At 37.8% G+C, this 16141-nt stretch overlaps 1 protein-coding gene across 1 annotated transcript in view; it reads right to left on the bottom strand.

Annotated features, from left to right (window-relative positions):
• Positions 1-16141, bottom strand: part of ESR1 (estrogen receptor 1) — a 129093-nt gene that overhangs the window by 74135 nt on the left and 38817 nt on the right. Inside the window, exon 3 of the mRNA XM_014951246.1 lies at positions 10197-10313. Coding sequence (XP_014806732.1) covers positions 10197-10313 — 117 coding nt within the window. The remainder of the gene's footprint in view (positions 1-10196; positions 10314-16141) is intronic.

The raw sequence follows: 16141 nt of genomic DNA, 5'->3' as shown, positions 1-16141 counted from the left end.
CTGAGGAGAAGGACTTGGGAGTGCTCGCTGATGTGAGCCATCAATGTGCACTGGCAGCCCAGAAAACCAACTGCATCGTGGGCTGCATCAAAAGAACCTTGGCCAGCAGGGCAAGGAAGGGGATTCTCCCCTTCTACTCCGCTCTCATGAAATCCCACCTGGAGTACTGTGTCCAGGTCTGGAGTCCTAAGCCTAAGATCATGGACCTGTTGGAATGGGTCCAGAAGAGGGCCATGAAGATGATCAGAGGGCTGGTGCACCTCTGCTATGAGGACAGACTGAGAGAGTTGGGGTTGTTCAGCCTTCAGGAGAAGGCTCCAGGGAGACCTTGTAGCATCCTTCCAGTGCCTAAAGGGGGAGTACAGGAAAAATGGAGAGGGACTCTTTATCAGGGAATGGAGCAATAGGATGAGACAAAACAGTTTTAAACTGAAAGAGGGGAGATTTAGCTCAGATATCAGGAAGAAATTTTTTAGTGTGAGGGTGGTGAGACACCGGACCAGGTTGCACAGAGAAGTTGTGGATGCCCCATCCCTGGAGGGGTTCGAGACCAGGCTGGATGGGGTTTTGAGCAACGTGGTCTTGTGGGAGGTGTCCCTGTCCACGGCAGGGGCATTGAAAGTAGAGAATCTTTAAGGTCCCTTCCAAATCTAACCATTCTATGATTCTATGATTGCATGAGGATACCAAAACTGCTGCCATCTCACCAGCTTAATAACGCATAAACATACACATTAAGAAAGGCTGACATAGAAAAAGTCAAACAGTATTTTACTGTAAAATTATATAAATATAAAATTATATTTTCTACTCCAGCAGATAATTTCAAAGTTTTTATTATTGGCTTTAGTCCTAAAATTTCAATTGGTGTTTAATCTACTGTTTCAGGACTATGATACCATGTACAAAGTCTACTTCCACCCCAATTCCATTCCCATCTTTTTCAATTTTAGACAAGGTAACAAAATAGGAAGTGTATTTTTTCCTCATGACAAATAAAAAAAGATGCCGATCCAGATCCCAATCTCTACAAAATCTGGCAGAGTGTGACATCTAGTTTCTGTTTCCCTATCTGATAAATCACAATTGTTTTAAATCCTTGGCACATGATTAAACTAACAGCTGTGTTAAAGGAAAAACTCCCACAATATATTACTCACAACCATCTCAATATGATCCCTCCAGAGACAAAAAGCATTTTCAGAGAGAGTCGTAGGCAAGCCATGGCCATCTTATTCCCATAGCCTTTGAATGAAATCTCTTGTATTTTTAGCTTCCCAGTTTATTTGAGCTAAGCAGGAATTCTACTACAGAAAACTCCCACAACTAACAAAAAGAGGCCAAAAATTTAAAATATTGCAAGTTATTCTTGTGCATTTAAAATCCAATCAATTGTTAGCAAAAATAAAATTAATATAACTCTATTTTTATTCCAGATATAGCATCAGGTTTTGCACTGTGATGGGACCTATTGAATAAGCTTAGCTAGTCTTATTTTCTATTTGGATCTTTGGTACCTGAATGGTTTCTGATATCATAAAGTTTGCAAGTAGCTGTAATGCATTTACCCTCTCAGCATGCTTGTAAAGGAAATGATGGTATTTGCATTTTATTGGGGGGGTACACAGGAGTCTCACCGGGCAGAGCACGCTGTGAATGTGGGCATTTCTAAGCACAGTGATTTTTCTGCATTGAAGTCTGTGAAACTGAAACTGCAATACAGTCAACTCACAGAATCACAGAATCACCTAGGTTGGAAGGGACTTTTAAGATCATCTAGTCTAACCATTAAAAAAAAACCCAACTAAAAAACACCACACACAAAAAGCAAACACACACACCAACACTAAAACATATTCCTGAGCACCATGTCAATTCGTCCTTTGAATATCTCCAGGGATGGTGCCTCAACCACTTTCCTGGGCAGCCCATTCCAATGCTTGATAACCCTTTCAGTGAAAAATTCTTCCTAATATCCAACCTGAACCTCCCCTGGCGCAACTTGAGGCCATTTTCTCTTGTCCTATCGCCCGTAGCTTGGGAGAAGAGACCTACCCCTGCCTCTCTACACCCTCCTTTCAGGTAATTGTAGAGAACGATAAGGTCTCCCCTCAGCTTCCTCTTCTCCAGGCCAAACACCCCCAGCTCCCTCAGCCTCTCCTCATAAGACTTACTCTCCAGATCCCTCACCAGCTTCATTGCCCTTCTCTGGACCCCCTCCAGCACCTCAATGTCTTTTTTGTGGGAAGGGGCCCAAACCTGGACACAGCACTCGAGGTGAGGCCTCCCAGGTCCTACTCACCACGCTGTTCCTGACACAGGCCAGAATGCTGTTGGCCTTCTTGGCCACCTGGGCACACTGCTGGCTCATGTTCAGCCAACAGTCAATCAACACCCCCAGGTCCTTTTCTGCCAGGAAGCTTTCAGCCACTCTTCCCCAAGCCTGTAGCGCTGCCTGGGGTTGTTGTGACCCAAGTGCAGGACCCAACACTAGGCCTTATTGAAACTCATCCCGTTGGTCTCAGCCCATCGATCCAGCCTGTCCAGATCCCTCTGCAGAGCCTCTCTACCCTCCAGCAGGTTGACACTGCCACCCAGCTTGGTGTCATCTGTGAACTTACTGAGGGTGCACTCAATCCCCTTGTCCAGATCACTGATAAAGGTGTTAAAGAGAACCGGCCCCAGTGAATCCAAACTCATGGTTTGTTAAATTATAATATTAATCTTTAAAATCAGTATTTGACAAAAAGGTCCTTTTCTGCCTATGTACCACTTTCTCATGCAAAGTAAAACCATGTTATGATCTTTTTTCATTTACTGATATATCTGTATTCCTTGGTTTACTCACTTAAACCTTAACATGATACATGCCCTGTAGAAGATTCATCCATTTTACAATCAGAAAGGTCAACAAAGATAACTTAGTCTGTTTTTCTGCGTATCGCAAGCCACATTTTAGATTGGAGAATAACTATGCTTATAACAGAGGAAGTTCAACTATTTCAACAATTTGTAACTAAATTAAATCAAGTCTTTGAGAGAAATACATAATCTCATTCAAGCTTATGGGCACAAACCTCACTGTCATCTAAGAATATCTGCCTTTAGAGTCTAAAAGGTGGATGCAAGCAAGGTAGCTGTCTCCTAATGACCTCTTACAGTAATATCTCTTTGCAGACAGACCTCATTAGGCACACCTTCACTGAATTCAACAGTTTTTTAGTGCTTCATTAGAAATAAAATAAAATCCCACGCTTTCCTTTAAGCATGCTGTACATAAGTAGAGGCCAGGAATATAATTATACTCCTGATAGATTTGTAAGAGATGGAGATTGCTAAAGCTATGACTGTAATGTAGGTCCTAATATTGTAATGTATCTCAGCACGATAGCCCTTCCAAGGTAATTTTTGAGAGCTTTTCTGCTTAGTTCTCTCTACATAAATACATTATTTGGTCACAGGAAAGTAACACCACTTTCCAAATTCAAATTTCATAGGCATAATAAATTACTTCTCTAGAATATGATTCAGATAATCAGCCCCTTTATTTCATATCCATTTCTCTTTTAGAAAATCAAACATAAATGTAAATTGTGCTGAAAACCCAGGTGGGTTGACAATTACTTTAAATGAGAAACATTGTCTGAAATCTTCTAAAAAAATTAATCAGAATTTAATGTCTAATTTTGAACAGGCCTGCCTCAAGTGACTGCTTAATAGCCTGGTTTCTGACAAGGATACCTAGACACTCAGTAGTATCAGTAAGTAACATATTTGAATTTGGTCTGTGCACCTGGCTGTTGCAATTCTTTCCACATCTGAGTGGTTGGTGAATGCTGTATGTCTGTTTATATGGGTGTTTTTTTCAAAAAATATCTCTCATCCTTTTCCAAACTGGGGCTTTTTTCTCCTCTATAATCAGGACTACCTTCTGCTGAGAGAGAAAGAAAGAAGCCACGGAGGGGAGGTGCAAAGCCCAGGGCGTGCATTCAGATATTCTGGTTTAACTCCCAGTTCTGCCACCAGTTTTCTCAGTGAACAAGTCACATTGCATGTCACAGTGTCCCCATATTCCTATCAGCTACAAGGCAGATCATAAAACTGGTCTTCCATGTAAAGTTTTTAAAGACCTAGTGATAAAAAAATGCTGTTAACAAGCAGGAAAATGTCATTTGGGGTCTCTAATGACAATTCATAACTCACTTTTTTAGAACCAATGATCTACTAATTAAAGACAAAGGTGCAAGACATCGTTCATCCTAATCTGCATTTTGGCATTCAATCTTTGGCATTCATAGCACATATTTTAAAAAGCATCAGAGGACATGTAGAAGATGAAGAAAGAAAAGTTCAATTAATCCATCATTCAACTGAATCCCTTTCAGTGCTGACAGTCCTGAGCATATCATACTAAGTTTTGGCTACAGTAAGTACAGCAGCAGCTCCATTTCTAGGTGATAGTTACAGTGAAGCCATACACATTTCAGGGGTCACAATAAAGCCTTTACAGGAACCATACATCAACCATGATTTGGAAAAGCCAAGTAGTTTTAGGAGTAGGACCCCATTAGTATAATTCTCAAAGACAGCAAGATATTGTAACTGCTACATTTTAGAAATTAGATAGATTAATTAGGGTGTTGAAGCTATTTGGCCTGATATATCAGGACTGACAGTGCCAGAATTGAACTGTAAATGCCTAATGAAGTAAAGAACCAGAACTCTAGTACTCCAGAAATTTCTCAAGCTCAGCAAAGAGAAGACACCAGCTGTCTGATATGCATAGGCTTGCTCAAAACCAGTGAATGCACGGAGGTGCCTGTGGTATGAACAAGTGGCAGACAGAGGTGGAGACACAGCAAGGATCCTAAACTTCATTTAAAATTAACCAGCAATCTAAATGAGGACTGTCATTGCTGTATCTATTCCCAAGTAATACTACAATCAAAACAATTTCTAATTAGGAATTTTTAAGTATGTCAAGGACAAAAAGAAAATGTAAACAAATACACAAACACAATTAGCTTTACAATCTCAAACAAATGTTCAAGAATATAACATCAAAAATTCCACAGCATTAAAAAAAAAAAAAATGTAACTAGTTAGTTATAGCATATAAATAAGCATAAGAGAGGTTGTCCCATTTCCACCTGGCTGTAAAAGGTCTTAAAAAACCTTGTCTAAATTAAAATGTTGAACTTGCTTTGAGCAGGTGTCCTGACAAGAGACCTGACAAGAGTTGCTCCTAGCCAGATCATTCTGTGAAGTGGAATAGGAAGTTGAACACTTTTGCCAAAAATACTTTAAAACAATGGTCTCTCTTCCTTATTTTGGGGACAGAATAGCGGAATATTATATTTTGGGACAATTCAATGACAACAATCTGCTTTACCTGCCTACAATGTGAAAAAGAAACATTTCACTAAAAAGTCTGCTTTCAATTTAATCTTCTTTTCCAGGTGTCCCAAATTCACAAAACTTTGCTTCAAGTGTTGCTTCAGTACATGCTTTCAGCCCATCAACTACATCTTAAAAATGTACATTTCCTCATACATTTATCAGGCCCCACCTACACAGTTCTTTGGCTGAGTACAGAACAGTATGTCTAATAAATATCATAAAGGTTCTCCTCAGACAAACCAAAAGAGTTTGACATTGTTGATCTGTCTTCCTTCATTCACCAATTTCTATTTTTAATATAGTATTTCATTAAAAGATAATTACATGGAAAACTAGGAAGTCTGGAGCCCTTCGAGTGGTTGCTTCAGACATTGACTTACCTCTGCTTTTGAGAATGATTTTTATAACTCTCTAGCCTTTTAGCATGAATAAATACAGCATTCAGCAAGGAAGCATAGCTCTCTCCATTTAAAGACAAATATCAGCAAGGTTCTTCCCTAAGAGGATGGCAAATTTGCCAAATGTTCCTTTCCCTTTAAAAATTTGTCTTAAACTTCAATAACATCGTCAGACTGAACCAGACCAAATTCCCATGTGGTTACAGGTGGGCAACTACTTCAAGAGAATGTAAAGAAAAACTGAAAGCCTCCAGTCTCTAGACTCCAATTACTAGAAGTTAATGAACATTTCTACAGGCATCTGGCATGTGGTTATGACACACTGTTAGGGCAAGCACAGACTTTAAATCCCTGGGCTGTATCACAGTAATCTCTGAAGGCTTCTCTGATACAGATAGGGCAACACTGAAGGATGTGGGCTTCACAAGAAACAACACTCAGAATCTTCTCTCTACAACATGACATTTCAGACTGCTTAAAGACAGTTAATGACCCTGGTTGTATCACCATCTGGATCTAGCACTCTAGTACCCAAATCCTTCATTGCCCCATTTCCTATGACGAGGTTGGGAAGTCATCAACATTCAACAGTTGACAGAAGGTCTCGGGGTGGCTAAAAATGGACTACAACTACTGATCTTTCATCAGTTAGCAAATAACTGATTTTTCATTAAGGATCTGACATTTAATGTTATTGCAAATTTTTGCCATAGTCACTGATTCCACTACCAGTCTGTTGCTCCGATCCCACAGAGCACTTGATATTAAATCTGCCTTGTCATGTGAAAGGAGGGGAAGAATGCTAGTAAGTGGAAATTCCCATTCATTTAGCACAGTAGAAAAATACTTCACTAACAAATAACAATAAAAATAAGATACTTATAGTTTGAGAGAATAAGGTCTTTTGGAGCCAAGTCGTCAGAAAGCCATTAAAGCAATGAAGAAATGAAAAACTACGTCTGTATTGGATCAGAGATCACCTGGACCATACACATGGTTGGAGCTTCAGGATTGCAACCGCTGTAAAAGCTCCATTTGGAAGCTGGGATACCCCATCATGTGAAATAGTAAACTGGAATATACTTCTCCAAAGCAGAACAGAAGCAATCTTCAAGAAAGCATCAGTGGATCATAAGCAAAACCAAAGCTACTCTTCTCTGCTACTCAACAAGAAGAAAGAGGGAGATGACAAGGAGCTTATTCCTTGTAAGCACTTTATCCACACATAAAAACAAGGGCGCACAGACTAAATAATAACATATAATTTAAGAATATAATAAGGTCCTTTTGGCTTATTCAGAAAGAGAGGGTGAAGCATTTGGAAAAAATATAACAGCTGTAAATTCTGCCTCAGATGCTGACTACATCAGCAGAGATTCTGGCAGATTGTCTCTCAAAGCAGCATGGTAACAGATGCAGAAGGAAACACTTGCAAACATAAGAGGAGAGAAAGAAAATAACTCTTCAGTACTGAAAGAAGTTTTTAAAAGATGAAGGAGCAGTTGGATGAAAAAAATTAAATTTCCACAGAAACTCACAAATAAATGTTCCTACAGCATAGCGCAAGAGCCACTGGAAGCCTGCTTTTTTTCTGAATGAAGCCCCCAAACCATATTTCAGTTGTGTCAATTCTATTAAAAATAATATATATGAACTTTTTTTATGCTGCAGCAAGTAACCTTCTATGAGAAAAACCTCAGCAACTATAGCTTATAACCTATGTTTTAAATTAACCAGAGACATTTAATCAAGATTTTATCTACCTTTCTACATATTTATTGAAACTCTATAAGTAATATCAGGTATTGCTCAGAAGTTAAATGATAGAAAAAAGTCACAAGTTAGCAGCTTTGACAATTTATTAAGAAACCTCAACTAATTTAGTGCAGCAGGAAAACTGAGGTTACATTTAGAGAAAAGATAAATTATAGCTGTTTTCCACTACGTCTAAGAGGTATATCATCATAAGCAAATTGTGGAGATAGATATAGAAGTGGGATATGACACAATTGAATATTTTTCAAATGTATGATGTAATTAATGCCTTCAATATGAACCAAAGGAGATTATTTAAATTAAAATATTCAATCAAGAGAACTATGAATTATTAGAGAAAAATGTGGACCTTGGGTTAATCACAGCACTACGTGTACTTACTACACTCAAGTATGTGGAAGAAAAGTACTATTATAAGAGATCTACTAAAACAGAAAAGCTTAAGAGATCTCCTCAGAGAAAACAAAAAAAAAACAACCAAAAATATTTTGAAACATTACAAGTTAACACTTTAAAAGTTAATCAGATGGTACACCAAGAATATTCACTTAATCTTTAACTTCATCTGAGAGAAATGTGACAATTATCAAGCCCTACCTAGAGAAAAAGTTTTCTTTCTCCCACAGATAAATGGATAATATGGGATCAGTAATGATTCCAGCAGAACCTTAAATGCTTTACTTCATCCTACATTAACTTTACCTGGTTTGAATACTTCATGCACAGGCATGCCAGATTTATGACCTGCAACTGAGGGATCTTGAGAAATTTTTCCAAGATTTCATAAAATAAATGTTCTTAAACCCTTGCATATCAACCAGTGATAGACTTCAGTGCTTTATCAACAGTCTTTTAGGAGCAGGAAGAAACTATGCACCTGATCTCCTTGTTTGTAAATTGTGAGCTTAATTAAAAAAACAAACAAAAAAGCCCCACCCACCCCAAACCCAAAACCCACAACATTGACTATTTTTGAACTGCCGGTTGCTACTGCACCTAGCCATTCTGTGAAGTGGAATAGGAAGTTGAACATTTTTGCCAAAAATACTTTTAAAAAATGGTCTCTCTTCCTTATTTTGGGGACAGAATAGCGGAATATTATATTTTTTATATTTTTCTTTAAAAGATCCTCTACTTTCAATGCCCCTGCCATGGGCAGGGACACCTCCCACAAGACCACGTTGCTCAAAGCCCCATCCAGCCTGGTCTTGAACACCTCCAGGGATGGGGCATCCACAACTTCTCTGGGCAACCTGTTCCAGTGTCTCACCACCCTCACACTAAAGAATTAATTTCTGGTATCTAATCTAAATCTCCCTCTTTCAGTTTAAAACTGTTACCTCTCATCCTATTACTACACTCCCTCATAAAGAATCCCTCCCCATGTCTCCTGTAGCCCCCTTTAGACATTGGAAGGCCACTGTAAGGTCTCCCTGGAGCCTTCTTTCCTCCAGGCTGAACAAACCCAACTCTCTCAGTCTGTCCTCACAGCAGAGGTTCTCCAGCCCTCTGATCATCTTCGTGGCCCTCTTCTGGACCCATTCCAACAGGTCCATGATCTTCTTTTGCTTAGGACTCCAGACCTGGACACAGTACTCCAGATGGAGTCTCATGAAAGCAGAGTTCTCTTCTAAGCACTTACTAGTTTGCTAAATTTTCCTACAGATATAGGCTTCATTAAAGCCAGTGATTACTCTTCACTAATAAAAACAATCTGAAATTTTTAGTAGGCAACAAAGAGGTTTTCTTCTGCTTTAGAGCAAATGTGAAACTATGATTTCTTGTTCTTAAATATTCTTAATTCTTAGGAGCATGGCTTATTCAAAAGGATTAAAAATAGTTAACTCCTGTCTGCTTTTGACAAACATAAGGTACTGTAACACAGAGGAGAAAGGCAGGTATCGTTATTCATGAAAACTATCTTACATCTAAGTACACACAGTAGCAATTGTTTAGTATTGTCATATATTTCTAATTTGTTTCCAAAAGCTAAACACTGTGTATATAAATGAAATAATTTAGTGGTATTTCCCTTCAGCTTCACTATTCAGTGTTTGATTTTTCTTCTCTGACATCATTATTACATAAGTATGTTCCAAGACAGTGACATTTATCTCAGTTTTTATAAAATGAGCGAGCCTTTAATATGGTTGGGTGAAATTAATTTGCATACAAAATATGTGTATAGTACTGGAATAGAAGAATTTACTTTCCTTTCCAGAATTCACAATACAAACAGTACATATTCAGAAGTTTATTTTAATGAATATGGACTGATCTGAGATCACCAGTGCTTTCAACACTGAACTGCAAAATTCTACAAAATCTCAGGTTAAGTTTCATTCGTCCTTATCTGGAGCCGATCATGAAAGACCAAAAAAAAAAGAATTAAAAATGTTAACAAAAAAATCCTAACTCCACTGAAGTTAATGTTCCTATTATTCCTAAGAATAATAACATTTATTTGGGAGGTTTTACTTTTTATTGAATTGCTCTTTGATTTAATAAACTTCAACTCAATAAAATCAGTTGTTTCCTCCTTTAGGAACCACATCAGCTGTCCAATTAACTTAAAACATGGGAAGGCAGACACTGAGGATTTGTTGATTGTTGTGTACATACCACCTTTCATCATTCCCACTTCATAGCATTTTCTTAGTCGGCAAGCCTGGCAACTCTTTCTTCTGTTCTTGTCAATGGTGCACTGGTTGGTAGCAGGACACATGTAGTCATTGTGCCCTACAAAACCAGAAGGAAGGTAAGGACACAGTTATACATAGACATAACAAAACTGCCTATAGTACTTGCTTATTTTTCATTAACTATCCAATACAGCACCTAACATTTCAGGAAGAAGGCAGGGTTACCATCATAATCCATGACAAAAGTATTGATACAGATAGCGAAACATCTATTCACAATACATTTATTCACAAGTTCTTTAAAAGGACTGTTAAAACCACAAATTACAACTTCTGTAAAATAATTAAAATAATTAAAACAATTAAAGCATTGACAAAAGAGGATGGATTAATATGAACAAGTCCCCTGATCTCCTTGCACTTAGTCTGAGAAATATGATGCCATCTGGTCTATGTGCCTGTGTTCATGTCTAACCAATAGACTGCACAAAATGTTTAGAGGTTTACAGAATTAAAAAGGCCTACGTACAGAACATTTTTTATTATCTACCACGATCTGGGACAGTTAAGAAACAAACAACAACATAAAATAGAAGCAAGACCCATTAATTAATTGCATCTCAGGGATAAATCAGTATCTAATTCCAATTAGATAACTACTCATATATGCAAAAACTTTTTCTTGTGACAAATTCTTAAATTACAAAATTTGGTACCAGTAAAGTACCAGCTTTGTTACTGGTATCTTTTCTTCTTGCTCTACTTCCTCATTTACTACCCTTTACATCTCAATTCTTGTTACAAATATTTTCACCATACCATAATTTTTTACTGCCAACAAGCTTCTATTTCAATTTTCTCTTAAAATATGTGTGCTATAAAATTATTTTCCAACCATAGACAAAGTTTATCAAGGGTAAAAAAGACCATCCAAAGTGATCTTATTGGTGCTCTGTATTAATCTAAATACAACTAAGGTACAGCACACAACGAAACAATTTTACTGCAGAACTGTTTGTTCTTTCTTTCAGGTCAAGGGATCAGCTTGAGGTAGAGTAGGGTGGAGGTTTGACAGAGGCCTTGGTCTCATCAAATCATCTATCCTTGACTAGAAATTAGAAAATAGAGTAAAAATTACTATCAGATTACACCAGGAACATCTGCTCTCTAATGCTACATAACTGGGATCCAATCAAAATAAGCAACCGAAGTATAAACTTGTTGATATGGTGACAGCTGACTACACGCTGTCTCAAATAGATAGAATTATTATTTTTTAGCTCTACTTGACAGAAAGGTATAATGCTGGAAAAATTTGAATCCACAGGCTCTGCTCCAGGACTGAAGTAAAGAGGTAGAACAGAAACACTACCTCAATCTCAGCATGAAAGACCGTTTTAATTTTCAGTTCCTCTGGTAGGATACAGACTGTTCTATATCTGATACAAAACATTTCACATGTAAGAAAAAAAAAAAAATTGAGTCAGCCTCATATAAAAACAGCCTCAACCGTACAAAATACGTTATCTACAGGGAAAAGCAGCAAAAAGGGGAAGCCATGTTTATAAGAAAATGCACTTTTATTAGGTCACACTAAACAGCAGAAAATATTGTAGCGCCTAACCTCAATCTCCAGCCTTGTTTTATAAGCCAAGCTCTGAAATAGCATGACAAAGACAGAAAACTTTGCTTATTCTTTTTTAAAACAAAGACAGACTTTGACAGAGTATCTGATTTTCTCACTAGTGAAACTAAAAGGTAAATTCACAAAAAGAATGAGCACAGGCTCTGAATTCAGCCAATACTTCAGAACACCACTTAGCTCTCTGTAAAACAAGCAGATAAATGTTCCCACTTAGGTCAAAGCTGAACACATGCTAACCACCTTTGCTGGACTGGCTGATCCTCAAAAGGTTCGGCTCTCAAAAATAAATAAAAAAGTGTCAATATGCAAAAATCAAAAACCAAGTAGAATCAATATCATCAGGGCAGCCATTCTTTTTTGCAGTAGTTGTGTGGGTGACCTTTTCTTTTGCTCTGAACCTAGATTTCCTTATGCAAACTGCAAGCATTTGGGAAAAGAGATTGGGAAAAGAGATTTTGTTTGTAGAATAGTACATAAAATAATCCTATTTCTGATAAAGCTAGAAATTAACATGATTCAAGTTATCTGATCTTCACATCTGTTCTGGTTTTATCTCAATACACGCTTTGAAGGTTAGCCTAGTTAGTCTCTTTTCAAGCACATAGCCTGCACCTTAGACAAACCACTCTGAAAGAAGAGTGCTTGACAGAATTGACAGAACAAAACCTTTGAAATTGTGAATGCAAACAAAAGAAAGTACTGTAGGTGAGGGGCATACTTCAAATTACTAGTGTCATAGTAATGTAATTGTTTAGACTTCATATTTGCCGTAAATCTAGGAAGTAGATAACCCATTTAATATTTCACACAGTTTTTGGTTTAGTATAACCAATATGCCTTCAGGAGACTGGAAAAGATGTAAGCAACCAGAAGAAAATGTTTGATAATTAGAGAATACATTTGATATGATTATGAAATAAATTAGCAAAGAAGAAAGAAACAAAGGGAAGAAGGAAGGCAGGAGCCTTTCCTGCTTCTCCAGTACCATCTGATTTCAAGTACTCAGTCACAGGAAGTGAGGAAGGAAGTTTCCTTTGCAAGGCACAGACAGACTAGGGCAGTCTAGCTTGGGGTGGCACGGAAGGGGAAAAGGTAGAACAGAATTAAAGAATAGGTAACACACAAAGACAAGTTTTATTTTAAAGTGAAATGGTATAACTCAATAACTCTGATGTAAAGTGAATTGTCTTTTAACTATTCAACCTTTTATTTTATCCTTAAGACTAATCTCTTGGCAAAGTTGATTCTGAACAATCTGATTTATTAGAAGAGATTTCTCACTGTTGGGAATCATCAACATGAAAGTGGAAGCATTAACTGGTGCCCAGCTGCCCTGCACTTTGTTTTCATGGTATTGAAAGAGTAATACATGTTAGAAGAGAGACTAATTACGCCATTTGGATAGTTGGCAGCACATGACGCTTGGCCACTGTGGTCTTATTGTTGGGGTTTTTAAAATAAATTATCAGATAACCTGCACAAAGTTAAAGGCAGTGAGTTTAATAGGGTAGATCCCCTAGTTTTAATCCCCCCATATGTACGACTCACATTGCCATGAGCTAAAAAAGAAGAGTTTAAGAGAGCTATTGGAGGAGCTTGAGGAGGAGTGGGGTTTTTTGGTTTTGGGGTTGTTTTTCTTTTTATTTTAAAGCCATAAAAATAACATTAAGTATTTTTATAGCACATATTTATTATATTCTAAGGTCTTTTCAGAACAGGGAGCAAAGATCTGACTCTTTCCTCACAGTGCTAATATTAGATATGACTGTCTGTATGACAATGACGAATAATAAAGGGGGGGGTGGGGAGGGCAAAGTGTCAACAAGAAGATAACAGCTGAAATTTGGATTATTTTGAGTTTATTCTAATGCAGCCTGTCATAATCGGAGATTTTTCATACTGCACATGCAGTTTGACTTTCTCTCGTCACCATGAGTCACATGGCTAATACTTATGTTCAGAGACTCATCCTTGTCTGTCTAGAGGTTCTCAGGATAGCTGTGGTGTATGCAACAGCACCACATGCTTGAATCGGGGTGGGTGAATGATTTATCTGTCAGGTCTTCAGTCAGCAAAAAACTCCTTATTTCCTTAAAATTAAGTGTTACTACATTCAGCAGAATATTTAAGCATCTGTGTACTTCTAGCAAGTAGTCCCAGCCCAGTATGTATGGTTAAATTAAGAACATGCTTGAGCGTTTCACTGAATTGCAGCTTTGAAGACCTGAGTTTGTTTTGTCCTTGACCAGCAAGGATGAAAATTGGGGTCATATTAATACGTCAGTGGCAATTAACATAACAGAAATTTTTTTTTTTTCTTAAATGTGTAAACAGTTGCTATATTATACTCCAATAACCATCAGGATTAGCCTGACAGAATGATTAGTTTAAGCAGTACAACCGTTTTACCAAAAAAATGAACCAAATAAACCAACACATCGGCATGCCAGCTTAAGAATGCTCAATGACAATTCTACAAAGCCAATAACGGAACATTTTTGCCAGGTAAATTTTGTATAGCACTTAAACTGATGTAGTTGAATTGACTCAGCATATATTTCAAACAAATTAGTAGTAGTAGTAGTAGTCATAATTACTATCCTTTTACTTTAATTATTTTTTTATTTTCAATCTTTAAGTCACACAAATTTCTTAAACTATTCTTTATCTATCTACATAAGACATCTGCCAGGTTAGCCATTACTTGCGAAAGCACCAGGTCCTTCTATTACCTTATTCTGACAGTGAAATTAGCAGAATTTCATACACGTAGGTCAAAGAAAGGCTAGAGTGTACACTTTATCAACACCTTAAGGAGCCAAGTAAGTGGTGAGTGGGAAGACTTCAGATAAAAAACCTGTGGAAAGGATAACTCAACAGCAAGTGGAAATTTTTCATAAACAGTAAAAAGGGAAAAAAAGAAATAGCACCTGGACATTGCATATGTTAACCCAGTATGAACAAACATCAAATACAAAATAAAAAGTTATACCAATTTTAAGTTAAAGTGCCCTAGTAAAACTGCACTGATTGATTTTAAAATCTCACTCTTTCCTAACAGGTTTCACAAAAGAACAGAAGGTTATGTCTGATTCCTTTATAACCACAGACACTCAAATTCACAGCTTAATTACTCTCAGACAAGGTCTTTGGATTTGAAACTTGGGTTCTCTTAGCAACTACCCAGCACTGCGGAGATTAATCATTTTCTGTTTTTAAACTAGCAAGACATAACTACATGTTACAGTAAGGAAAAGGGCCCAGAAGATTGTAAAACATGCTTCCTCCTCACATCCTGTGAGGAAGTCTTCCTTCTACGCATACTTCAGAGAGAAAGATCACAGAACCACTGAAGAAAGAGAACGGAGGAAATGTCAAAAGCTATATACTCTGTATTATGTCCGTCGGCTGTGACCTGTAGCTCCCACTTTGAGTGTTCACCTTCTAGTGGTGAAGAAATCTTCTTGCCCTCACATATCCATAGCACTGTTCACAATAGCAATTAATTCAAGTCAAATGATTATGATACTGGTCTTTCCTGTAACCTTTCCATATACTATTTCAGCTAACAGGAAAAATGAAGAAAGAATGAGAATGCGCATTTGTGGAAGCCAGCAATAAGTGGTGTTCCTCAGGGGTTGGTACAGAATCATGGAATCATCTAGGTTGGAAAAGACCCTTGGGATCATTGAGTCCAACCATCAACCCTATTCTACAAAGTTCTTCCCTACACCATATCCCCCGACACCTTTTAGTCTTGAGAAGAGAAGACTTAGGGGGAATATAATCAATGCATACAAATACTTAAAGGGAGGGTGTCAGGAGGATGGGGCTGGTCTTTTTTCAGTGGTGCCCAATGACAGGACAAGAGGAAATGGGCACAAACTTAATTATAAGAAGTTCCACCTAAATGTGAGGAGGAACTTCTTCACTGTGAGAGTGGTAGAGCACTGGAACAGGCTGCCCAGAGAGGTGGTGGAGTCTCCTTCTCTGGAAACATTCAAAACCCACCTGGACAAGTTCCTGTGCAACCTGCTATAGGTAGACCTGCTTTGGTGGGGGGTTTGGACTAGATGATCTCCAGAGGTCCCTTCCAACCCCATATTATTCTATGATTCTGTGATTCTAACACCACATCTAAATGACTCTTAAACTCATCCAAGGATGGTGACTCTTTCTGTGAAGAATTTCTTCCCAATGTCCAGTCTAAACCTACCCTGTTGCAGCTTGAATCCATTCCCTCTTGTTCTATCGCTAATTGCTTGTGAGAAGAGACCAGC

The sequence above is a fragment of the Calidris pugnax genome, unplaced genomic scaffold (genome assembly GCF_001431845.1).
Source record: "Calidris pugnax isolate Ruff unplaced genomic scaffold, ASM143184v1 scaffold24, whole genome shotgun sequence".
Classification (NCBI taxonomy): Eukaryota; Metazoa; Chordata; class Aves; order Charadriiformes; family Scolopacidae; genus Calidris; species Calidris pugnax.
Note: the sequence above shows the minus strand (reverse complement) of the source record. Positions and strands in the feature narration are given on the sequence as shown.